Consider the following 25326-nt stretch of genomic DNA (forward strand, 5'->3'; position numbering starts at 1 on the left):
GTCACTGTCGGTGGCCGCGCGTCACTGTCCGCCGCCGCGTCCCCAGGCTGCTCCAGCCCGCCTCCTTTGGAGCCTGCAGTCTCGATGTCCTTACCCCGGTGTGCCCTGTTGTGGGCTCGGCTCCCCGCGGGGCGCCAGGCTTGCCACGGGGCAGCCGTCTGCTCTGCCCTTCGCGCCCACACCGGGCCCTTTCCTAGGGCTCTGGGGCGCATTCCTGCTATTGCCTGCTCCTCTTCCTCTGCCTCCGGAGGCTCCAAAGCTCCAAACACGTCCTTGTTCGTGCCGCTGACTGTGAAACCTCAGGGTCCTAGCGCAGATGGCGACGTCGGGGCTGAGCTAACCCGCCCTCTGGACAAGAGTGAGTGTAGGAGCTGGAGAGCGTGGCGAGGGTGGTTGGTGCAGCGCGAGACGCTTCTCCGAGGCAGCTGCTTTTGCATCCCCTGGAGACCCAGGTCCCTTCGAACTTTGTCACTGTACCTGTCAGTGCCTGCCTCCCTTGTTGGTTTTGAGCCTCTCAAGGTTTGGGATTGTGTCTGATTGATCCTTTGATGTGCTGCCCTTGAACTGGCCTTCTCCCTTTCACTGTACCCGTGGTAATGGTCTAAGTCCCCTTGGGACGGGACGATTCATCTTTTTTGAGCCGTTGGGTGCACGACTGACTTTATAGTATAGTCTTTATCCCCCCGCCCTCCTCCCCGCCACCGCTGCGTATAACTGTTGCTCCCAGAAGGGACAAGGGAGTGGGGTGGTGAAAAGCCAGAGGAAGACTTCTTTCAGGACTTTTTGTCATTGACTGGGTACCTACGCAAACCAGACCCTGTTAGGCTGTATGGTGGTTGCCAAGAGGAACCAGACTCAGATCCAGATCTCTTCCGCTCCAGAAACTTACAGGCTTGTGGGAGGAAGGACCGATGGATGACCAACTATACTACAAGGTAGAACACGATAAGGGTGAGCTTACCAAAGGTGGAAGGTACCCTGATCATCCAGGGCTCCAGAGAGAAAGCTCTCGCTTAGCATCAGCAAATGGCAATAGCTAATCCTGTGGCTCCCCTGCAAAAAATTGCTTAATGCTTTTCCATGTCCCCAGTTAGAAAGGGTCCTTACTCCCTGCCTGATCTGGCCTGGGTAACTCTTGGAGAAGGTTTGTTGCACACCACTCTCCTCCCTTCAGCCAGGTTGATGATACAGGCACTTGTGCTCCAGGGCTTTTTACATAATGCTACTCCTGCTGCCTAGAATATCTCTGTGGCTACTTCTTTTTGGAAGAAATAACATTGGCTAACACAGTGTTAGAGGCAGGTACTGTTCTAAACATATCTCTGTGGCTCCTTCTTTTTGGAAAAAATAACATTGGCTAACACTGAGTGTTAGAGGCAGGTACTGTTCTAAACATGTGACCTATTTAATCTTCCTAAAAACGCTTACGAAGTACAGTTTTTATTCTCGACAAATCTTATTGAATGCCTACTATGTGCTAATTTCCAAGCACTCTAGTCACACAGTAGGTGCCTATGTATGTGTGTGTGTGTATATATATATGAAAGTTATATATAGTAATATATATATGTATAAAATATACACATTTTTCTGGTTGATTGTAACACACACATATATGAGTATATGTATATATCGTATATATACACATATATAGGTAAATGTATACATCATTTTTTTTTCTGGTTGATCATAATACAGTTAGGCAAGTAAGGGTAGACTGACTACAAGTAGAAAATGTTGCACATTTGTGATAGTCATATATTGCTTAACTGACTGGAACAATTTACAGTTTACCTACCTTTTGTCCACTTCCCAAATGCTAAAATATAAATAATATTTTCTCTGCCTGTATCTCTGGATTGTGAAAATCATGATAACGTGTTTGGCAAAGCACTTTGAAAAGTGTGAAGGGATGAATAAGTGTAAACTAGTATCATTTGTACTAAATGTTTGCTATTTAAAAAATGGAATTACCCTACAGTAGAATCTGATGTGTGGAAGCTGGGAAAACTGTTTCCCTAGGAGGCCAGATAGTCTACTAGTCTACCCCAACTATATAACATAGGTTGATGTGAGGATTTAACAAAATAAGTATTTTTAGGTTACTGTATAAATAAATGTTCTAAACCTCTCTTTTTTTTAGGTTGTTAATGCAATCTCAGCTTAATTAATTTAAAATATTTTCACCTGTAAAATTAGTGATTGATAGTAGCATTTCAGCAGGCATCTAATTCAATCTCCTTTGCAGCATAGTAATTTCTCTGCTGTCACCCTTGAAATACAGTCATCTAAGCCTTACTTGAGCACTTTCAGTGACACGGAGCTGGTACTTTTGTCAGGCAACCCCTTTTCTTATTCTAATTATTAGGAAGTTCTTGTATAAATTCCACTGAAATCTATTTCCCTCACTTCCCACTGACTTTAGTTATGCCACCTAGAATGAAATACATGTAATTTGTTCTCCCTAGAAATCATCTTCAAGCTAAAGGTTATCCAAGGCTCCTTTAGTCATTCACATAAAAGCATGATGATCTGGCCCTTACAGTACTGGTTATCTTTCAGCTAAAAGATACCTTTTGGCTGCTCACTATTAGATGTGCAGAATGGTTGTGAGTAAACCAAACAGAACATGGGTATCTAACAGTGGTCTGGTGGAGGATAGGGTGATGCCAGTCCTATGGCACCTTGCTTAGTCTTCTGCAGTATAATGGGAATATTGATTGCATTGTTTGACTTTATACTTTTTCTTGACACTATTAAACCATAAAAAGTTTGTGATCAACTAACCCACCTTCAAGTTCTTGCAACACTCAGTAGACCACTGCCTTGAGTGTTAGGACTTCAAATTTCTTTTGCTCTGGGGGTATTTCTCTATCTAGAAGACAAATGTTAAACGTATGTTCAATTTTGTTATCTTTCTTCCAGATGAAGTAAAGAAGATCTTAGACAAGTTTTACAAGAGGAAAGAAATTCAGAAACTGAGTTCTGATTATGGACTCGATGGTAAGGCTAATACCATTTCCATTAGAGATACCTTATTGCTGCTTAGATTACAGCTTTTTCATTATTGTGTGGGACCTTGTGTGGCCTGAACATAAGTTCATAGTTGTAATATAGAGAATGTCCCTGTCTTTTGCCTCTGTCCAGGTAAAGGTGAGCCAGACACATGGCAAAGGAGCTGTGTGTTCAGCTTTCCTTCATGTTGTACTAGAATTTCAGTTTTTTAGCCCAGATCATAACAAACCAGGTGTACTACAAGAAAGGAAAAAGACACTTTGATGAGTTAGGTGTGATGTGTGTATGTACTTTTTAAAAGGAGAAAATGAAAATAAAATAAAAACTAAGTCCTACATGTTTTGATTTTGTGTTTCCCACAGCTCGTCTCTTCCACCAAGCTTTCATAAGCTTTCGAAATTATATCATGCAGTCTCATTCTCTGGATGTGGACATTCACATTATTTTGAATGATATTTGCTTCAGTGCAGGCAAGTATTTAGAGACTTTTTAAAATCCTTTCAACATACTTGCTGTTTCTTTTTTTTTTTTTTTTCTGTAGTTAGCTTATTTGCTTTAGAATAAGCCCTGTTAACATCCTCTAAATAATTCAGTGCTGTCATAGGAGGCGTTCTAGGTCTTCTTGCTTTATAGTAGGCCTGGGTTGGTTATTAAGTCACCCATGTGTCTTAGACTGGAGGAAGACTGGGACCGCAACCTGTCAGCATCTGCTCTTCACTAGTATAGGCCTCGGTAGGATGAACTCTCACACAAGGTAGAATTAATACAATACAGATTCCATCTGTTTTTGCCACTGACTTCTTTCTCCCTCATACTTTGACAGACCGCTTGCTGTAAAAGAAAAAAAAATGTAGAAATAATCATTATTTTATTCCTATGGGCAGTTTGACTTTGGTTATGTTTTTATGTATTTGACTGTTAGACCATTGCCCTGGGCCAGGCAGTGAGGTAGAACCGGGACACAAAGCAGAATGGAACTCAGCCCACCCTCATCGAAGCTGAGAAGTCAGTTCACTTTCACATTTTGTTTCTCAGTGGTATCTGTAGTTTAAAAAATACCTGCATCTGGGTCCCGTATTTTGCTTCGGTAACCATGGAGCCTTCTTGCTAATGTATATTCCCAGGTGTTTTGTTTTGTTTTGTTTTTTGCTGTCCATGATCCCACCTTCCCAACCAGGAATAGATCCCAGGGCACTGGCAGTGTGAGCACTGGGTCCGAAGCACTGGACTCTCAGGGAGGTACCTCCAGGTTCTTTGTTTTTAATTAACTTTCATCAGTGCTGATCTTTACCTGGTGCATTGAAGAAGTGGAACATGGTTGCTGACAGCCACAGTTTGCTGCTTTCCTAGAAAATACAAGTGAAGTAAGGAAGAAAACATAAGGCAAAGCAGGATCTCAGGAAAGGATAGCATTCCTTGTTCTAGGGTTTACCTTTTTTTCCTGACAACGTCCCCTTAACTTAGCTCACTAAGAATAAAGCTTTCATTAAGTTCAGTTGTGAATAACATTTAGATTGCACAGATTAATGCAGTGTTTTATTTTCCAGCTCATGTGGATGACTTATTTCCATTTTTCTTGAGACACGCAAAACAAATATTTCCTGTGTTGGAATGTAAGGATGACCTACGAAAAATCAGTGACCTAAGAATACCACCTAACTGGTTAGTTTCTTTATTGTGGATTTGGACTTTTCAGTTTCTGATCTTGGGAGATTAGTGGTCACTATATATATGTTTTATTGTATACTAGATGATAAATCAAGTAGTCTAGAATGTTTTCTCTAGAAAAATACACAATTAGTTTTGTCAGGCAGTTAGCTGGTATCTCCTCCTGAATCCTAATCAAGCTTGGTTTAAGGTTTTATTAGGGCAGATCTAAAGTAGGTCTTTAGGTTGTCCTTACAATTCAGATGTGACCTTTCTGGTGTCTCAACTGAATATGCTGTTAATAAGTTCTGTCCACCACCACTGTGCCTGGAACTCTAACATCTCCTAGCACTTTGCCATCTCTTTGAGACTTTCTACTTAAACTCTTAGCAAGCTGTCCTCTGCTAGGCCCTGCATGTGTTCAGCCCAGCCGTTGGTCAGGGACCCAAGGAATCCCCACACAGACTTACAAGGCTCCCTCTCTATTGCACCTTTCTTCTCTTCCACACTCAGGCCTTCAGATTCCAGTTGCTTCAGCAGCTTTAATCTTGATCTCTACTGCTAAGCTCGGTGGGACTATTTTAACTTGCTTGGGTTCCACCTCCCTGTGCCCTCTTGGGGTCCGTAGGGCTCATCTCAAGTGTTTCTTTCTTTTGGAGCTTATAGTCCTGCACTGCCTCTTGCCCGTGTCCCCAGGGAGCTGCTATATATATTTTGTCCAGTTTTGTAGTTGTCATAATAGGTCAAGTCCAGTACCATTCATCATGGCCAGAAGCAGAAGATTCAGTCATTTTATTGTGTATGCTAAAATTCAGAAGCCTGGGAATATTTACTTCTAGGGCATATATAGAGAATGTGAAAATAATGTGAACATGTCTCTGGAGCTGATAGCAGTTTAAATTTATTTTAAGTAACTCTTGGGGAAAAGGAATTTGTACAATGGCAAGAATATCCAAGAAATTAATTTGCATTTGGGTTTTTCTGTCCTCTAGTTAGTAAATGCCTTTCTTGGAAAGCAGTCATTTTGGTGTGGACATGAAACTCACCATTTAATTTAGTTTTTCAAAGATGCTATTTTGTGAATGTTAAGGGGATGTTTCATTGGAAGTTTTTTCAGTTAATACCTTTGCCAGGATTTGGAGGTTAATGGAATTAAGCATTTTATCTACTCATGTTTTAGGTACCCAGAAGCTAGAGCCATACATCGGAAGATAATATTCCATTCAGGTCCCACAAACAGTGGAAAGACTTACCATGCAATCCAGAAGTACTTGTCAGCAAAATCTGGAGTGTATTGTGGCCCTTTAAAACTACTGGCACATGAGATCTTCGAAAAGAGTAATGCTGCTGTTAGTATATTACCAAATATTCTCTTTTTCTTGCTAATTTTGGGGAAAGAGTGAACTGGGCGGAGGGAGAGGGTGTGTGTAGTAGTAATTTACTATTAACAAAAAGTGCCATATTTCATTGCCTTTAACTTAAGGCCATCAATTGTAAGATGTACTATTATTTTATGCAAAACTGAGAAAGATGCTGATGCTGCCGACTGAATTCTGACGTGCCACCCATTGTTAAGAGATATCCTGGTTTCAGAGATACTAAAATGTGAAAAAATATATTAGAATGAGTGAAATACAGTATTAAAGAATATTTCACATATACAGAGAAATGAAGGCGTAACATTCAAATAACTTGAGTCCCCTACCTAGCTCCCGTCAGATTCTAACATTTTGCCATACTTACTTATTTTTTTAACTTTTTTAAGAAATAAAATATTGGGGAATTTCCTAGTGGTCCTGTGGTTAGGACTCCATGCTTTCACTGCCGTGGGCCTGGATTCAACCCCTGGTTAGAACAAAGATCCCACAAGCTGTGTGGCATGACCAGAAAAAAAAAAAAAAAAGCATTAAATAAAATATTATTGATATAGATGAAACTCACTCTGAACCCCTCCTTTACCCCCTCAGAGGTACCCACTACTCTGTTGTATTCAATTTACCTTTTTTTTTTTTAAATGATCAAACCTTTGATGTGATTGCTAGAACTAATGATAAAGACTGAAGCCAGCTTTCCAACCTGAAAAGGACTGAATGCTCTGTGGTCTGAGGCATCATTTCAGAAAAGGGGCCACGTTTTGGTTCATTGTTTTATTATGACTTTATAATGTGAGATTAACCAGTTTTGTAGGTAGTTTGCATCATGTTCTGGATAATTTGTATAATTTGCATACATAATACCTTCTTACTTATAAATACTTAGAAGTATTTCTGCAAAACAAAGACTTTCTTTTACAAAACTTCAGGATGTTCATGTAAAGCAGGACATTTAATATTGATAGAATGCCACTATTTAATCCACTGTCCATACTCAAATTTTGCCAGTTGTTTGGTAACACCACCACTGCTCCACTTCCGCTCCCCCTGGGCCCCCGCCACCTCCAGCATTCTGTTCAGGGTCTCCTGCTGTATTTTATTGTCATTTCTCCATTAATCTGGGACAGTCCCTCAGTCTTTGTGTTTCATAACTTGTACAGTTGGAAAGATTACAGGTCATTCGTGTTGGAAGCTGTCACTCAGTTTGGATGTCTGATGTATCCTCGTTAGTTTCAGGCCGTTAGGGAGACCAGCTGTTCCAGTTTGCCTGGCCTTTCCCAGATTTATTACCAAATGGTCTTTGTCCTGAGTTATCCCTCGGTTCTGAGTGGATTGGGGTAGTTGGCTACTCACATATATAACATAGCACTGATATGAGTCCTTCTCAAAGAAATATCTTAGGAGGTCTTTATATTCTTAAATGTTATTCATCATGTTTTTCTTGAACATAGAAACAATTTCATTTTAATAAACTAAAATAGTACAGGAACTGTTGACATAATACAAAGTTTGGTTATTTATTTATTCAGCTGTGCCATTGCCTTAGTCCGGAAGGCTCTTGTTGCAGAGCGTGAGCTCTAGGCACATGGGCTTCTTTACTTGCATGACGCAGACTCAGTAGTTGGGGCTCAAGGGCCCTAGATCACCAGCTCAGTTGCTCCATGGCGTGTGGAATCTTCTTGGACCAGGGATCGAACCTTTGTCCCCTGCATTGGCAGGCAGACTCCCATTGAGTGTGCCACCAAGAAAGTTCAGTACAAAGTTGAAAAAATAAAAGTGCTTCAGTTGCTTTTGTTACCTGAGAATTTAGCTGATTTGAGATGTTCCAAGTGTACATAGTTTATATGAAAGTGGCTTTTATTTTTTATTAAAAAGTTTTTTTAGAGGATTGGGAATATTTGTTTCAAGTACTAGACAAATAAATTTGATATAATGGAAGGAAGTGAAAAGAAAAACAAGTGCAAGCGTTAATCACTCATTCGGGTCCAACCCTTTGCGACCCCGTGGACTGTAGCCTGCCAGGCTCCTCTGTCCTTGGAATTCTGCAGGCAAGAATACTGGAGTGGGTAGCTATTCCCTTCTCTAGAGGATCTTTCCGACCTAGTCTATTAAATACTTTATATTTAATAGAAGGAATAGTCTATTAAACATCCGAATCTTCTTTTTGCTGTAGTTTTCAAGGTGGAGATAAATCCAGTTTTCTTTTTGTCGTCCTAGGGGGTGCCATGTGACTTGGTAACAGGTGAAGAGCGTGTTACAGTAGACCCAGATGGTAAACAGGCTGCCCATGTTGCTTGTACTGTTGAGATGTGCAGTGTTACAACTCCTTGTATGTATATACTATTTTAAAACTTTATGGTTCAGTATTTTTTATTTTAAAATACAGATGAACATGTGGAATGTGTTTTTTATTGTGAAAGAAATTTGTAATTGAGGCAGAGGCTAGTAACAGCAAATACCCAGTATTTAACTGCTACTTAAAAGTGTCAAACTTTCCATCATGTTTGCTTTTGAATTTTCTTTCCCTATTTCTCTTAAAAGAACTGAAATGTTAACAGATATGAATTTTCCTTTGTGTCACTCCACAGTTCAGTTCCTCTCCCCTCTGTGATCCAGTTGCTGTCAAATATTTGGTGTATACCTTTCTTGTCTTTTTTGGTGTCACTATTATATATTGCCTATCAGTGCTATAGTTTGTGTGTTTTAAAATGTTTACATGACAATCATATTGTGTTATTGCTCTACAACTTGCTTTTTTTTCTACACATGTATTTAGATCTAGTCTTGTTTACATGTATATGTATCATAAATATATATATATCACATATATTCACTTAAACTGTTACATAGTATTCCATATTATGACTAAATGTATTTATTCCTTATTCGTCTATTAAATAGTATTTAGGTTGTTTTAAAGTTTTTCACTATTATATATAGTACCACAATGAACTTCTGTATAAGTATGGTAGTTTTGAAAACATTTAAAATGAAAATTAACTTTTTCCTTACTATATAGACAATCATTCCTTCATTATAGAAAATGTAAAAATAAATGCAAAGAGAAAAAAAAATATTAATCTCCCAGTTCCATCCATCCAGAATCAATAAGTATTAACCCTGTGGTATGTATTTTCTAGGTTGTGTTCATATGCATATGCTTACATGTACATTGTGGGTGTGTATATTAAAATAGGGATTATACATTATGTACTGTTTAGTATCTTGCTTTTTTCATTTTAATAATCTTAACTTTCTGAGTAAACGTATAGTTTTTAAAAATCAATTTATTCTAAGAGTAATACATTATAAATATTAAAATAGCGCTTATAAATCAAAACTCCCTCTTCTGCCCCCTCTTTTCTAACCTTATTTGTATATACTCAGATATGCTAAGTAATTTTTAATCTAATGGTTTTTCAGAAAAAAATTAGCTTTCTTTTGTTTCCTTAGTGTCATTCTGGGCATATTAAATTTTTCTTTAAAACATGTTCCTCTCAAATCTTTGGTATTTTGGGAAGAGAACTAAAATATAATTTATGTGACTGAGAAGGCAATGGCACCCAACTCCAGTACTCTTGCCTGGAAAATCCCATGGACAGAGAAGCCTGGTAGGCTATAGTCCATGAGGTCGCTAAGAGTCGGACACAACTGAATGACTTCACTTTGACTTTTCACTTTCATGCATTGGAGAAGGAAATGGCAACCCACTCCAGTGTTCTTGTCTGGAGAATCCCAGGGACGGGGGAGCCTGGTGGGCTGCCGTCTATGGGGTCACACAGAGTTGGACACGACTGAAGCGACTTAAGAGCAGTAGCAGCAGCAGAAAGAATAAGATAATATGGTTGGAAGCATTTTGGCATTAGAAAATAAAATGAGGCTTTTTTTTTTTTTTTAGCCATAGTAATGAACTTTAAAACCCCAAAGAATGAGCAGAGCTGTAGCTCAGGGAATTACACTTTCCACTCCACTTCTCCTAACACCCATCTGGGTTCCTAAGGTGCTTCGTTTACAGCAGGCTTATCTATTCCCTGGCAGTCCAGTGGTTAGGACACCACACACTGCCCAGGGTATGGGTTCAGTTCTTGTTCAAGGAACTAAGATCCTGCAAGCCAGATGGTGCTGCCAAAATTTTTTTTAATTAATCATTTATTTGCCTGCATTGGCTCTTAACTGTGTCACGTGGGGTCTTTGAGCTTTAGTGTGGCACGTGAACTGTTAGGTGCAGCATGTGGGATCTAGTTTCCTGACCAAGGACTGAACTCGAGCCCCCTGCTTTGGGAGCACAGAGTTTTAGCCATTGGACCATCAGGGAAGTTGCCCACCCACCCCCACCGCCCTGCCAATTTTTTTTTTAATTAAAAATACAAGTATGAGATTTTTTAAAAAAAAGGAAATGTAAGTTATGATGACACTTAGTGGGTGTATTGTGAGGATTAAATGAGTTGTAGTTGTAAAGCGCTTAGAACAAGCCTGCCAGCAAAGAAGCACATAGTAAGTAATGGTGATGATTATGGTGATGTTGAAAGCTTGAATTTTGATATTATGATTTGTTTATAATACTATTGAAGTAGATTGTCTTGCTCACAATAACTTTCTATTTTAAGATGAAGTGGCCGTGATTGACGAAATTCAAATGATTAAAGATCCAGCCAGAGGATGGGCCTGGACCAGGGCACTACTAGGTTGGTGGTTAATACTGTAAAATCTGTGCTTTGTGACATCTGCACTGGAAGGCATTTATGTGCTTGGCACTGCCAAATAGAGCCAGCTAGACCCTGTCTTGACATAAATGAAACAAAAAAGTCAGCTAGGTGTGAATTTTAATTTTCTAAATGTTTTAATTATAGGTCTATTTTTTTCTATTATAAAAGCATAATCATTTAATAAAAGTGTTTTAAATCTTACCATATTTACACAACCACTATTAACATTTTGGTGTTCCGTGACAATCTTCTTTCTCATTTTTATGGTGTTTTGTGAATATATAAATTTTGTATCTTGCTTTTTTTTTCAGTGCTTTTTCATAGGCTTTTTTTTCAGAACACATATTAATGTTGTATATTATCCATTGAAGAGCTGTGCTATAGTCTTCCCTCAGTATCTGTGGAATATTGGTTCCTGGACCTCTGCAGATGCTCAAATCCCTTCCAGGTGGATGGGTTCTGCATGCATGAATTCAACCAGTGGTCCACCCCTGGTTGAATCTGCAATGTGAAACCTGTGGATGTGGGAAACCAGTTGTAATTTGGTGAGCATTTTTCAAAGAGGTGAACATTTTTCCCTATTATTAGTGATGCAATTTAAAAATCTTTGTAGCCATAACTTCTTATTTATTATTTCTTTAAGATAGGCTCCTGGAAGTGGACTTCTTGAAGTCCACAGACGTGAATGAACATTTCTCCTGCTTGATCTTTGGAGTGAATTTTTGATCAGCATGTTGTAGGGCAAGTGTTTTCAAATTTAAAAACAAATAGGTGAACTCTTTCTTTAAACCAAGAGTGTACACTAAAACCTGTAATATAAAATAGATGAAAGTGTATATGCTAAGTGGTAAGGATCTTGGAGTTTCTTCTACCCACCAGCCCCTACCCCCCACCCCCGAGTCACCTCAGTGATTTCATGGAGCCTGATTTGAAAAGAAAAGTATAGGTCAGTACTAACCATCAAAATGCCAGATTCTAGTTCAGACTGGCTTCACCATCTAGTAGACTCAAAACCTTGGCCGCAGCAGTTTTAAAACCCCAAGATTTATAAAAATGGTGATAATTTTTGCCCACTAGAAGATTTTTGTTTTCAGGGTTGAATCACAGAGATCGCATTTATGATAACCCTTCTTAAAGTTGTAAAGCAGTAGGTAAGCAAAGTATTTTGGGTATGTGAAGTATTACATATTTACTTTTGTATCTTTGAAATAAAAAAAATCCAAATTTTTGCATTTAACAGGACTCTGTGCTGAAGAAATCCATTTGTGTGGAGAATCTGCTGCAATTGACCTGGTTACCGAGCTTATGTACACAACTGGGGAGGATGTGGAGGTACTCAATTATATGGCTTGTTCTCAAGGTGGTAACAAATAGCCAGAGTACCCAGGCAGTGGCTTCATAGGCCCCAGATGATGGCAAAGTCAGAACTTGAAAGATTAGCTTCATTTCCCTGTAGTTGACTAGATCATGCATAGTTGGTTGGACCTCATGATCTAAAGTTCTGACCGAGTGGCTCTCACACCCTAAGTCTTCAAAAGTCCAAGCAGATTCCTTACCTTTTCTTGACAGAACCTTTTGGAATTTGAACAAATCTCTTTAGAATTAAATAAATCTGGAATGTCAGAAATTTGAGGCTCAGCAAAAGTTTGTAATTTTCGAAGTCTCAAATGTCAGATACTGGGGACTCTGATACATATCTAATTGCTAGAGATAGTTTGTATTCTTTTTTCACATTCCTAAAATAGGAAGCAACTCATTCTGCTTAATCCTATTTTTTGCTTTCTTTACCAGACTTCTGTAATAAAATGAAATATTTAAAAACTGGTCCATTAGTTTTGTACTCAGCTTTTAAGGAGAGATAGTGGAGTATAGTGGAAGAAATTCTGGGTTTCAGTCTTGGTTTTGCTGTTAACTCGCTTTGCGTTTTTAGGCAAATCACAGAAGGCTACAGCTAGAAAAATCCTCATCAGACCTGATCTTTTCTTTTTTTTTTGGCTTGATCACTTATTAGACTCTATTTTGCTTTTTCATAAAATGGAAGTAACAGTTAACTGTTCTGAACTTAGCAAGTTCCTATACAAATCAAATATATATGAAAGTGCTTTGAAAGTTTGTGAAATCCTCTAACATTTTACTAATTTAGAAATACCAATGAGAACTGATGGTAACATAATATCAAAATAAATGTTTTTCTGTATTTTCTCTTGAAAATGTTGGAACTTGTCTAACTTTAGCAGTTTTTAGCTACTTGACTGCTCTGTGAGTTTTTCACAATGCTTAGTCATAAGAAGTTCCGTCAGGTATGCGATTTTACAGTATCATGTCCTTTATTGTAGGTTCGAACCTATAAAAGGCTTACCCCCATTTCTGTGCTGGATCACGCGCTAGAATCTTTAGACAACCTTCGGCCCGGGGACTGCATTGTCTGTTTTAGCAAGAATGATATTTATTCTGTGAGTCGACAGATTGAAATTCGGGGATTGGAATCAGCTGTTATATATGGCAGTCTCCCTCCTGGTAATTATTGACTTTCCTCATGATAGGATATGAAGTCTCTTGTTTTTGCCACGTATTTTGAAATACATAAAGAAAACACAGTAAGATACTGAGTTAAGTTGCTTGGTGTATAATTTGTAACAGGTCATATAAAGTACGTACTTCTCTAGTCATCTTTATGGTGATAGAAGTATTTTGATTATCTATAGCTCTTGTTAATTGTTGCTATTAGTAAACTGTATTTTAAATGTTGAGCTGATGATTTTCTTACAGAAATGTCATTAAAATATGATCCTGGTAATATTCCTAAAATATTACCGGAAATCTATTAAAAGTGTCCTCAGAAATGATATAGCTAGTGTGGTAGGGGACTGTGTTGCTCTTTGTGAGGTTATTTAGAGGAATAGAAATGAAAGGATAAGTGACTATTTGAGAATAAAAAGAAATAAGTTTGAAACAGTGAGAGTTTTATCCATAAAACAGACAATAAGAGGTGAGGGTTTCCAAGACACTACAAGACACTCCTTAGTGTGATGTAGTAAAAGACAGAGAACATTAATTTAACGTAAACTGTTCTTATTTTAGGGACCAAACTTGCTCAAGCAAAAAAGTTTAATGATCCTGATGATCCATGCAAAATCCTGGTTGCTACAGATGCAATTGGCATGGGACTTAATTTGTAAGTAATTTGTTTTTAATAATCGAGGATATTCAGTGGGTTAGATAGCAGTTTAAACACTTCTCAATGTCATTAGAATGACCAAACTCTTTGGCTTTAGGTGAATGGGTATTGTAGTATAGATCCTAGATTTATCTTGCTCACACCTGAAGAAATAAAATTAAAATATCACATAACACTTGGACTTTTGAGTGCTGCTCCCTACCACTGCTAACCTATTATGTTCAGTTCAATTCAGTTCAGTCTCTCAGTTGTGTCCAACTCTTTGCGACTCCATGGACTGCAGTACGCTAGGCCTCCCTATCCATCACCAGCTCCCAGAGTTTACTCAAACTCATGTCCATTGAGTCGGTAATGCCATCCACCCATCTCATCCTCTGTTGTCCCCTTCTCCCGCCTTCAATCTTTCCCAGCATCAGGGTCTTTTCCAGTGAGTCAGTTCTTCACATCAGGTGGCCAAAGTATTGGAGTTTCAGCTTCAGCATCAGTTCTTCCAATGAATATTGAGGATTGATTTCCTTTAGGATGCACTGGTTAGATCTCCTTGCAGTCCAAGGGACTCTCAAGAGTCTTCTCCAACACCACAGTTCAAAAGCATCAATTCTTTGGCGCTCAGCTTTCCTAATAGTCCAACTCTCACATCCATACATGACTACTAGAAAAACCATAACTATGACTAGATGGACCTTTATTGGCAAAGTAATGTCTCTGCTTTTAATACGCTATCTAGGTTGGTCATAACTTTTCTTCCAAGGAGCAAGCGTCTTTTAATTTCATGGCTATAGTCGCCATCTGCAGTGATTTTGGAGCCCCCAAAATAGAGTCTGTCACTGTTTCCACTGTTTCCCCATCTATTTGCCATGAAGTGATAGGACCAGATGCCATGATCTTAGTTTTCTGAATGTTGAGCTTTAAGCCAACTGTTTCACTCTCCTCTTTCACTTTCATCAAGAGGCTCTTCATTTCTTCTTCACTTTCTGCCATAAGTGTGGTGTCATCTGCATATCTGACGTTATTGATATTTCTCCTGGCAGTCTTGATTCCAGCTTGTTCTTCCTCCAGCCCGGCATTTCTCATGGTGTACTCTGCATAGAAGTTAAATAAGCAGGGTGACAATATACAGCCTTGACGTACTCATTCCCCAGTTTGGAACCAGCCTGTTTTTCCATGTCCGATTCTAACTGTTGCTTCCTGACCTGCATACAAATTTCTCAAGAGGCAGGTCAGGTGGTCTGGTATTCCTGTCTATTTCAGAATTTTCCACAGTTTGTTGTGATCCACACAGTCAAAGGCTTTGGCATAGTCAATAAAGCAAAAATAGATGTTTTTTTGGAACTCTCTTGCTTTTTCCACGATCCCGTGGATGTGGCAATTTGATCTCTGGTTCCTCTGCCTTTTCTAAAACCAGCTTGAACATCTGGAAGTTCACAGTTCATGTACTGTTGAAGGCTGGCTTGGAGAATTTTGAGCATTACTTTGCTAGCGTGTGAGATGAGTACAATTGTGTGGTAGTTTGAGCATTCTTTGGCTTTGCCTTTCTTTGGGATTGGAATAAAAACTGACCTTTTCCATTCCCGTGGCCATTGCTGAGTTTTCCAGATTTGCTGGCATATTGAGTACAGCAGTTTCACAGCATCATCTTTTAAGATTTGAAATAGCTCAACTGGAATTCTATCACATCCACTAGCTTTGTTTGTAGTGATGCTTCCTAAGGCCCACTTGACTTCGCATTCCAGATTGTCTGGTTCTAGGTTGATGATCACACCATCCTGATTATCTGGGTTGTGAAGATCATTTTTGTATAGTTCTGTGTATTTTTCTTCTTAATATCTTAAGATATCCGTATTTCTCTTTTTAATATCTTAGTACCTATTATGTTACCTCACTTTATTTTCAGTGTCTCAGTCGGCAAGTGTGGATGCCTGTTAGGCATGTAGGGCCAGCCATTATCTTTAGAGGTTAACAATATTAAGCATAAATATTCCTCTGTGGGGATGAAAGCAGCTATACCTTTATGAATGAGCTATTCAGAGCCATTAATAGAAGCTAGCATTTAAAAGTAGCCTAAGAAGATCTTGTGTGGTTTTTTTGTAAAAAGAGTTATTTTTTAGAGCCTTCAGTTCAGTTCAGTTCAGTTCAGTTCAGTCGCTCAGTCGTGTCCGACTCTTTGCGACCCCATGAATTGCAGCACGCCAGGCCTCCCTGTCCATCACCATCTCCCGGAGTTCACTCAGACTCACGTCCATCGAGTCTGTGATGCCATCCAGCCATCTCATCCTCTGTCGTCCCCTTCTCCTCCTGCCCCCGATCCCTCCCAGCATCAGAGTCTTTTCCAATGAGTCAACACTTCGCATGAGGTGGCCAAAGTACTGGAGCTTCAGCTTTAGCATCATTCCTTCCAAAGAAATCCCAGGGTTGATCTCCTTCAGAATGAACTGGTTGGATCTCCTTACAGTCCAAGGGACTCTCAAGAGTCTTCTCCAACACCACAGTTCAAAAGCATCAATTCTTTGGTGCTCAGCCTTCTTCACAGTCCAGCTCTTACATCCATACATGACCACAGGAAACACCATAGCCTTGACTAGACAGATCTTAGTCAGCAAAGTAATGTCTCTGCTTTTGAATATACTATCTAGGTTGGTCATAACTTTTCTTCCAAGGAGTAAGTGTCTTTTAATTTCATGGCTGCAGTCACCATCTGCAGTGATTTTGGAGCCCCCAAAAAATAAAGTCTGGCACTGTTTCTACTGTTTCCCATCTATTTCCCATAAAGTGATGGAACCGGATGCCATGATCTAATTTACGTTATTATACTTTTTACCCACTTTAAATGAATACTATGATGATTTTTAGTAAAAAATGCTACTTAAAGGGAAGAAAAATAATTACTGACAAACCCCTTTACCTTACTTTGTAAACAGTGGGCAATATTGCAAGTAGGCCTAACTAGAATTCGAGTGAGCCTTTGTACAGTGAACCAAATGATGGACGACTTTTCAGACAGCAGCTCATGAGATCATCCTTATTTCTCTTTCAGGAGCATAAGAAGAATTATTTTTTACTCCCTTATGAAGCCAAGTATCAATGAAAAGGGAGAGAAAGAAATAGAACCAATCACCACCTCTCAAGCCTTGCAGATTGCTGGCAGAGCGGGTAGGTTCAGTTCAAAATTTAAAGAAGGAGAGGTTACAACAATGAATCGAGAAGACCTCAGTTTATTAAAGGAAATTTTGAATAGGCCTGTGGATCCTATAAAGGTAAGGTTCAATTAACATAATAATTAATTACCTCTTCTCTGTGAAGGACAGTCCTTCCTTCCTTCACTGCCTTTCCAGACTTTCACCTCAGATACCTGGAAACAAATAAGCCAAAGAAAATATTGTGCCATGAAAATCATGTCAAGAAAGCCCTGCTTTGGAACTTCCCTGATGGTCCAGTGGCTAAGACTCCACGCTCCTGGTTCAGGGGGCCTGGGTTCGATCCCTGGTCAGGGAGCTAGATCCCACATGCTGCAACTAAGAGATCCCGCGTGTGGTAACTAAGACCCAGTGCAACCAAATAAATAAAAATATTTAAAATGAAAGAAAACCTTGCTTTATCGCTTTTGAGAGGCCTAAGAGAGAGCCCCTGGTTAGAGAATGGTATGCAAGTGAAAGATCCAGATTTTATAAATGTAGCAATAATGTAACAAGTTTAGTAAACCTGATTTTACCTTAATTCTTCCTGTAATTTAACAAGTGGGGTTTGGGGCATGAGCAGGTGGGCATATAGCTTTGTCAGTAGTCTGAAATTGCCAGAAACTTGACAGTAGAAGAAACCTTTGCACGTTGGTAAAAACAGCATTAAGCTATACAGCTTTGAACCATTAAGGATAAGGTTAAATTTTTGTTAGTGCAGTTAATGAGACAGAAGTGTATGTATTTTAAAAAAACTATTGCAATTTAAAGTTTGCCTGGAGAATTCACCTAATAAGGCTTATCTTACTTTTAGGGATCTGAGGTAAAAGGGTATATAAATGAGATAACATGAGGGAAAGTTCCTGGTGGAAAGCTGTGGATGGAATCATTTCTGTAGCTTTTGTTAAGAGTATAACTGTGGGACTTCCCTGGTGGTTTGATGGCTAAGACTCAATGCAGGGGGGCCCAGATTCTATCCCAGGTCAGGGAACTACATCCCATGTGCTACCATTAAGACCTGAAGTGGCCAAATAAATATATTTTTTAAAACGTTTAAAAAGGAAAAAAAAGTGCAGCTGATAATGGACCTCCCATCTCCCTCCTGGGTACCTCCTTTCTGGTGTTTATTCTCTTCCTCCCTCTCATGATTCATCTCTCTTTTTTCCTCTTTGTTTTTCCCATTCTCTTTCTTTTTTTCTTTCTAATGCTTCAGTTCAGTTCAGTTCAGTCGCTCCGTTGTGTCTGACTCTTTGCGACCCTTTGAATCGCAGCACGCCAGGCCTCCCTGTCCATCACCAACTCCCAGAGTTCACTCAGACTCACGTCCATCGAGTCAGTGATGCCATCCAGCCATCTCATCCTCTGTCGTCCCCTTCTCCTCCGGCCCCAAATCCCTCCCAGCATCAGAGTCTTTTCCAGTGAGCCAACTCTTCACATTAGGTGGCCAAAGTATTGGAGTTTCAGCTTTAGCATCAGTCCTTCCAAAGAACACCCAGGACTGATCTCCTTTAGAATGGACTGGTTGGATCTCCTTCCAGTCCAAGGGACTCTCAAGAGTCTTCTCCAACACCACAGTTCAAAAGCATCAATTCTTCGGTGCTCAGCTTTCTTCACAGTCCAACTCTCACATCCATACATGACCACTGGAAAAACCATAGCCTTGACTAGACAGACTTTTGTTGGCAAAGTAATGTCTCTGCTTTTTAATATGCTGTCTAGGTTGGTCATAACTTTCCTTCTAAGGAGTAAGCGTATTTTAATTTCATGGCTGCAGTCACCATCTGCAGTGATTTTGGAGCCCCCAAAATAAAAGTCTGACACTGTTTCCATTGTTTCCCCATCTATTTCCCATGAAATGATGGGACCAGATGCCATGATCTTCGTTTTCTGAATGTTGAGCTTTAAGCCAACTGTTTCACTCTCCTCTTTGACTTTCATCAAGAGGCTCTTTAGTTCCTCTTCACTTTCTGCCATAAGGGTGGTGTCATCTGCATATCTGAGGTGATTGATATTTCTCCCGGCAATCTTGATTCCAGCTTGTGCTTCCCTCCAGCCCAGCGTTTCTCATGATGTACTCTGCATAGAAGTTAAATAAATAGGGTGACAATATACATCCTTGACGTACTCCTTTTCCTATTTGGAACCAGTCTGTTGTTCCATGTCCAGTTCTAACTGTTGCTTCCTGATCTGCATACAGATTTCTCAAGAGGCAGGTCAAGTGGTCTGGTATTCCCATCTCTTTCAGAATTTTCCACAGTTTATTGTGATCCACACAATCAAAGGCTTTGGCATAGTCAATAAAGCAGAAATAGATGGTTTTTTGGAACTCTCTTGCTTTTTCGATGATCCAGTGGATGTTGGCAATTTGATCTCTGGTTCCTCTGCCTTTTCTAAAACCAGCTTGAACATCCTGAAGTTCACCGTTCACGTATTACTGAAGCCTGGCTTGGAGAATTTTGAGCATTACTTTACTAGCATGTGAGATGAGTGCAATTGTGCAGTAGTTTGAGCATTCTTTGGCATTGCCTTTCTTTGGGATTGGAATGAAAACTGACCTTTTCCAGTCCTGTGGCCACTGCTGAGTTTTCCAAATTTGCTGGCATATTGAGTGCAGCACTTCCACAGCATCATCTTTCAGGATTTGAAATAGCTCAACAGGAATTCCATCAGCTCCACTAGTTTTGTTCATAGTGATGCTTTCTGAGGCCCACCTGACTTCATATTCCAGGATGTCTGGCTCTAACTGTGGGCAATTCTTTTTTTTTTTTTTTGGCAATTCTTGACATTATAAATATTCAGGTAAAGAGATAACTGGCCTCCAATTTAGACATTTTCTCTTCTGTATATGTATGTCAATTTTATTGCCGTAGTTAAAGTGATTGGGTTTTCCTTTTTTGTTTTGTTCAGTGGAGAGAATTGAGACCCTGGAAAGTACTTGTGTATGTTATCAGATCACCACAGATTTTAGGAATATAAGTAAAATATAAGCCAAAAATTACTCAGCGGTTGTACTTGAATAGTTTTATTGAATTATCTCACCACCTTTCCTAGTTGGTAATAAATGGCAAAATATGATGCTTGTCTCTGTTTTACTCAAATTCTTGTCCCTTAACTCATTTGGCAAGGGCCTAACCCAAATATAGGACTTTATCTTGAAATAAGAAAACTTACGCTTAAAAAAAAAAAAAAAGCTTATGGTTGTTTTTTCTTTTACTCAAGGCAGCTGGTCTTCATCCAACTGCTGAGCAGATTGAAATGTTTGCCTACCATCTCCCTGACACAACGCTTTCTAATCTCATTGTAAGTAGAAACTCCTAAAACTCTTTTCTAAAAAAGTCAGTATGTGGTTTCCCTGGTGGTCCAGTGGTTAAGACTCTGTGCTCCCAATGCAGGGGGCATGAGTTCAGTCCTTTGTTGGGAAAAATAAAGACATTTAAAAGGTGGTATGTCAGACAATTACTGGTTAACATTTAGTCTGTTTTTGTGAAGTTGCTATTCATGAAGGTTATCTTGAAAGTGGAAACTTTCTCTCAGAAGTTTTAGGGCTTTTATCCTGAGGAGTTTTCTGAGTATTTCAGGTTGAGAAGGCTGGTAAGGACGTCTGTTAGCCTGAGGAGGCAGTGAATTAAGCAAGCCTTTCCAGACGTCTGTTAATGTTTTAAAGTGATTGTCTTTTATAGACTTGAGTACTTTATTCATGCCCAGCTAGGTAGTCCAGTAATTTAATGTATTTTTCCCCCCCAGGATATTTTTGTAGACTTTTCACAAGTTGATGGGCAGTATTTTGTCTGCAATATGGATGATTTTAAATTTTCTGCAGAGTTGATCCAGCATATTCCATTAAGTCTCCGAGTGAGGTATGTTTTCTGCACAGCCCCTATCAACAAGAAGCAGCCTTTCGTCTGTTCTTCACTGTTGCAGGTAAGCCTTTATCATTTTGATATTTTGAGTTGTTTCGGGTTGATGCATTTTCCCCAAACAATATTTTGTTAATCAGAATAAAGAAAGAAGAGAGTGTGCCCTCTATAATATGAAATACGGTGTAAGAACTTAATAAAACATGACTCTTGTTCTTTCAGATAATTTTTTTTGGGGAAAGAGAATTCTTGCTTTGTTTTTGGTTTTATGTGGTAGCCTTTTTGCAGAAGCTAAAATAAAAATAATTAAACATAATATTTTGAGAGAAAGGAGTCTTTGCCTGATGGTAGATACACTTTTTCCTTGTTGGTGTTGGGGAATGTATTCTGGAAGGGAAGGGGCTTAGGAGTCAGTAGTGGCAATAGTATTCAGTTCTCTTAACTGTCAACGATGGCTGTTTGTGTGAATTTGGTGCCGAGGTTCCAGCCCCTTTTCTTTTAACTCTTTTGGGTAGAGAGACAACTCTCTGACTTCTGATCCCAAGAGTCACCCAAACAAGGGGCTGGGCAGAGGCAGCAGAAGCTAAACTTCCAGTCTCTCTCCTTGTTCTCGGCAGTCTCTGGGCCATTGCTTCCCCTGTTGGCTCTGCACGCTCTCCCTGCCCCACTAAGCCCAGAGGTCGTCTCTTTAATTTTCCTGATTCATTGTTGTCATTTCACTGCCATCTTTTTTTTATAGCTGTTAACATCCTGCGTATTAGCTTTGTTTGGATCAAATCTATTTCTAAGTTTATGTTTTAAATTATTTTAAAATTATATAAACAGTACACAAGTACTTTTTTGCACAAAATTAAAACATTAGAGAAGGTTAAGTTGGGCTGCCACCAGGGTGGCATAACTGCTATTATCAGCTTTGCTATAATAGCTGATATCAGCTATTATCCTTGCAGACCTTTTCTGTTACATTTGCCTACATACCCATAGGAGCAGAAATTCTAGTTTTTGTTGGGTGGGTGTGTTCTCCCATAAATGCCATAATAAATTAGTCTGCAGCTTGTCTTTTTCCTTGAATATGTCTTAGAGGTGTTCCATGTCTGGGTATTTACCTAGGAAATATGTTTCTTAGAGCTGGTGTTGTGAGAGAGCTAACTAGCATAAGATTGAAGTTTATGGAACAAAGTCTTAAACTTAAAAGACCCGAGGACTTCCTTGGTGGTCCGGTGGTTAAGACTCTGTGCTGCCAGTACAGGGGGTGTGGGTTTGATCCCTGGTTGGGGAACTGATCTCACATGCTGTGCAGTGCTGCCAAAATATTAAAAACATAACAAAGAACTGACCTGGATGGAACTGGAGCCCATGGGCCTGACCCCATTTAAACCATCCTTCAAACTGCTCTCTCATAAAATAAAGGGCATGTTTCTAAGGAGTAAGGAGTCTGGGAGCCAATAGTTGCTTATGTGTTGTGTTTACAGATTAAAATGTGAAATCTGGAGATTTTCCTTGATCTCCATTATTACTGAATAAAAGAGCTCAATTCTGCAAATGGTCTCTGATGCCCCTTAGGAAGTAGTTTAGGAACTGTTCCCTGGAGGTCCTTTAGGGCTGGCTGTTGGATGGGTCTTTCTCCCTCTCTGTCTCTGAGCAGCTCCATACCCACATACTGGGCTTCCACTAGTTATTTGTGGCCTAAAATGTTAAACCGCTGCTTTTGTAAGAGAACTGAGTTTTGGTGTGTTCTGCTTATTAGCAAGTTAACATGGTCACGTTTCCATTCTTCATGGCCATCTTCCCTGGCATGTATTAAACAGCAGAATGAAGCAGACTGAACCTAATAAACTTGTAACATTATTTAACCACAGTTACTCGAAAACTACCCTGCACTTCTAAAGTTTTGCCCTTGCTTAGGTTAAATATTTAGAGATAATTTTCCCTAATTAAGAAATGAACCTTTCAAAATCACCTTATCCTTGAAGCTAAAGATTGTAAACTTATGCTTGCTAGTTTTCTCATGGTTTTATTATCTCCTGTAGATATTGTGATGCATAATAGCATCTAGCGTTGTTTGGGAGGCAGCATGATTTGAGTGTCTTGGGGTTCAAGAAGGTGTGGTGATATGGTACTAAAGAAGCTGAATCACAGTGGTGACTTGGCCAGAACTCTATAACTGTACAGCTAGTGAAGAGGCAGAGTCTCTTTACTAGTTTGACTGGCTCATGGCCAACCTTGCACCAAGTCACCTTAAAGAGTTTCTTTTTCTTTTTCTGGCCATGCCACGTGGCATAGGGGAACTTGGTTCCCCAACCAGGGATCGAACCCAACCCCCTTGCAGTGGAGCCATGGAGTCTGAACCACTGGACCGCCAGGGAAATCCCTCAAAGACTTTTTAATATAATAAAGGATGGTATTGATAAAATACAAGCCCCTATTTAAGGCTATAGGACTATTACCTGAAGGGACAGAAGTCCCTGGGTGCTGTCTACCTGGAACTTGGAACTTAGAACATAAAATGTTCATAAATGTTAGCAGGCAGTCCCAGGAAAGTTAGTTCATAGGTGTTTTATTGCCTTGGTTTTGGAAAAAGAAGGAAATCATTCCTTTCAAAAACAAAACCCAAACTTTAAAGAGCATAAAATGTTCCTTAAAATATAGAAAAGTGTAAAGAAGGAGAGAAACCAGCCCGCCTATTGAGATAACAGCCACAGTTAACATTTTGTTGTGCTGTCTTTTTGGGGGGGGCGGTCACAGACCAAAGTGAATTCTGATTCTTTTGCCAAATTCCTTTCTTCTGTCTTTCTCAGTTTGCCAGACAGTATAGCAGGAATGAGCCCCTAACCTTCTCATGGTTACGCCGATATATTAAATGGCCATTACTTCCACCTAAGAATATTAAAGACCTCATGGATCTTGAAGCTGTCCACGATGTCTTGGATCTTTACCTGTGGCTAAGGTACCAAATTTTTCCATTATGCCCTCTCATTTTTCCAAGTAATAGGGCAAATCAAAAGTTTTTATGATGGTCTTTTACACTTTCAAATTAGGCACATACTTGCCAGGTGTTTTATTGTCCATTTAGGCAGTTGAGCCTGGTTTATACCCATTCCAAAAATGACTTGAGTTCTTATGATTCTAGTTAAGATAAGGAGGTGAGAGACTCTACTAGACCCTCGCTATGCAAATAGTGGTCCCTGGACCAAAAGCATTGGTATTGATTGGGAGCTTGTTAAAAATAGAGAATATTGGGCCTACTCCAGCTTTAATAAAATTCTACATTTTAATAAAATTTCAAGGTGATTCATGTGTGTATCATGATTTAAGAGGGACTGCTGTAGATCAGTGATTCCCAAAGGAGGGGCATGTCCCACTAGGGGAGCAGATGAGAATCACTTAAGATAGGAGTAGTGAGCAACTCTCATAACAACATATTCCTTAGGTGTGCTGGGGGCAGGAGTGAAGGTTGAGCAAAGGCACTGGACACAGTTTGCAAAAACAGAATATTTGGAATTAATCAGTGTTAAGATTTAGTCACTTCATTGACAGTAGTCCAGCAACTGCCCTAAGAACTCTTCCTATCATGTAATGTGTTTTTTTTCTTTCCAGCTACCGGTTTTTAGATATGTTTCCAGATGCCAGCCTGGTTCGAGATCTCCAGAAAGAACTCGATGGCATTATCCAAGATGGTGTACACAACATCACCAAACTGATTAAAATTTCAGAGACACATAAACTGCTGAATTTGCAGAACTTGTCAGCAGAGAGCCAGTCCCGTTTGTCAGGTGCAGCAAAGAGCCAGAGCAGAAGGAATCGGGGCCCCAGAGCTGTGGGGAGTAAAGCTGCTGAGCCACTCGGCCCTGATGCAGAAGAGAAGTCCCTTGCTTCCAGGTTGGTGCAGCAGGGACTCCTCACTGCAGACATGCTGAAACAGCTGGAAAGAGAGTGGATGACGCAACAAACCGAGCAGGGCAAAGGAAGACTAGAAACTGGGACTTCCTTAAAAGGGACAAGAAGAAAGAAGAAAGAACCAGATTCAGATTAGTTTCATTCTATTTTTACAAATAAAACTATTTTAAGCTCCTTTTTTCTTTATATGCATTTACTGCCTGCCTGTGGTATTGTGGCTATCTTTTACTGTGTTTTTTGGCTAAGAAAAATGAACTCTTAAAGATAACTAAACTATTTGTTTCATGTCTTAGAGGTTTATTCAAAGCTTTATTTAGTGGCCATTTGTAGTATAGCACTAAGACAATGCATTCTGAGGAACTCTGCATGGGGATAGAATCAGCATGGTGAATTGTTTTCACCAGTTTCCCTACACCTTTGCGAGGATGTCACAGGTGGAATTCTTTGGCAAACATCTGCTGTCTGTTGTACCCACATACC

At 39.6% G+C, this 25326-nt stretch overlaps 1 protein-coding gene across 2 annotated transcripts; it reads left to right on the top strand.

Annotated features, from left to right (window-relative positions):
- Nucleotides 1-25021, top strand: SUPV3L1 (Suv3 like RNA helicase). 2 transcript variants are annotated; one of them, XM_042240772.2, is made up of 16 exons: nucleotides 151-358; nucleotides 815-935; nucleotides 2926-3003; nucleotides 3378-3485; nucleotides 4563-4677; nucleotides 5843-6011; nucleotides 8253-8364; nucleotides 10643-10720; nucleotides 11982-12073; nucleotides 13078-13258; nucleotides 13823-13916; nucleotides 16954-17173; nucleotides 20312-20392; nucleotides 20837-21013; nucleotides 23748-23896; nucleotides 24547-25021. In XM_042240772.2, exons 4-16 carry the CDS (start codon nucleotides 3422-3424, stop codon nucleotides 24980-24982), a joined length of 1968 nt encoding a protein of 655 aa, XP_042096706.1. In that variant the 5' UTR covers nucleotides 151-358; nucleotides 815-935; nucleotides 2926-3003; nucleotides 3378-3421; the 3' UTR covers nucleotides 24983-25021. The 2 variants fall into 2 exon arrangements, with proteins under 2 accessions (XP_004021472.3, XP_042096706.1); XM_004021423.6 differs by lacking the exon at nucleotides 815-935 and having other exon boundaries at nucleotides 1-358.
- The last annotated feature ends 305 nt before the right edge of the window (nucleotides 25022-25326 follow it).

This window comes from Ovis aries, chromosome 25, assembly GCF_016772045.2.
Source record: "Ovis aries strain OAR_USU_Benz2616 breed Rambouillet chromosome 25, ARS-UI_Ramb_v3.0, whole genome shotgun sequence".
NCBI classification, from domain to species: domain Eukaryota; kingdom Metazoa; phylum Chordata; class Mammalia; order Artiodactyla; family Bovidae; genus Ovis; species Ovis aries.

Bases quoted from the DNA above. Each gene is read 5' to 3' on its own strand.
- SUPV3L1 (XM_004021423.6), top strand. From the start codon at position 85: ATGTCCTTACCCCGGTGTGCCCTGTTGTGGGCTCGGCTCCCCGCGGGG. The intron at 4,678-5,842 runs GTTAGTTTCTTT...CTCATGTTTTAG, and splicing joins CTAAGAATACCACCTAACTG to GTACCCAGAAGCTAGAGCCA. The intron at 13,259-13,822 runs GTAATTATTGAC...TTCTTATTTTAG, and splicing joins ATATGGCAGTCTCCCTCCTG to GGACCAAACTTGCTCAAGCA.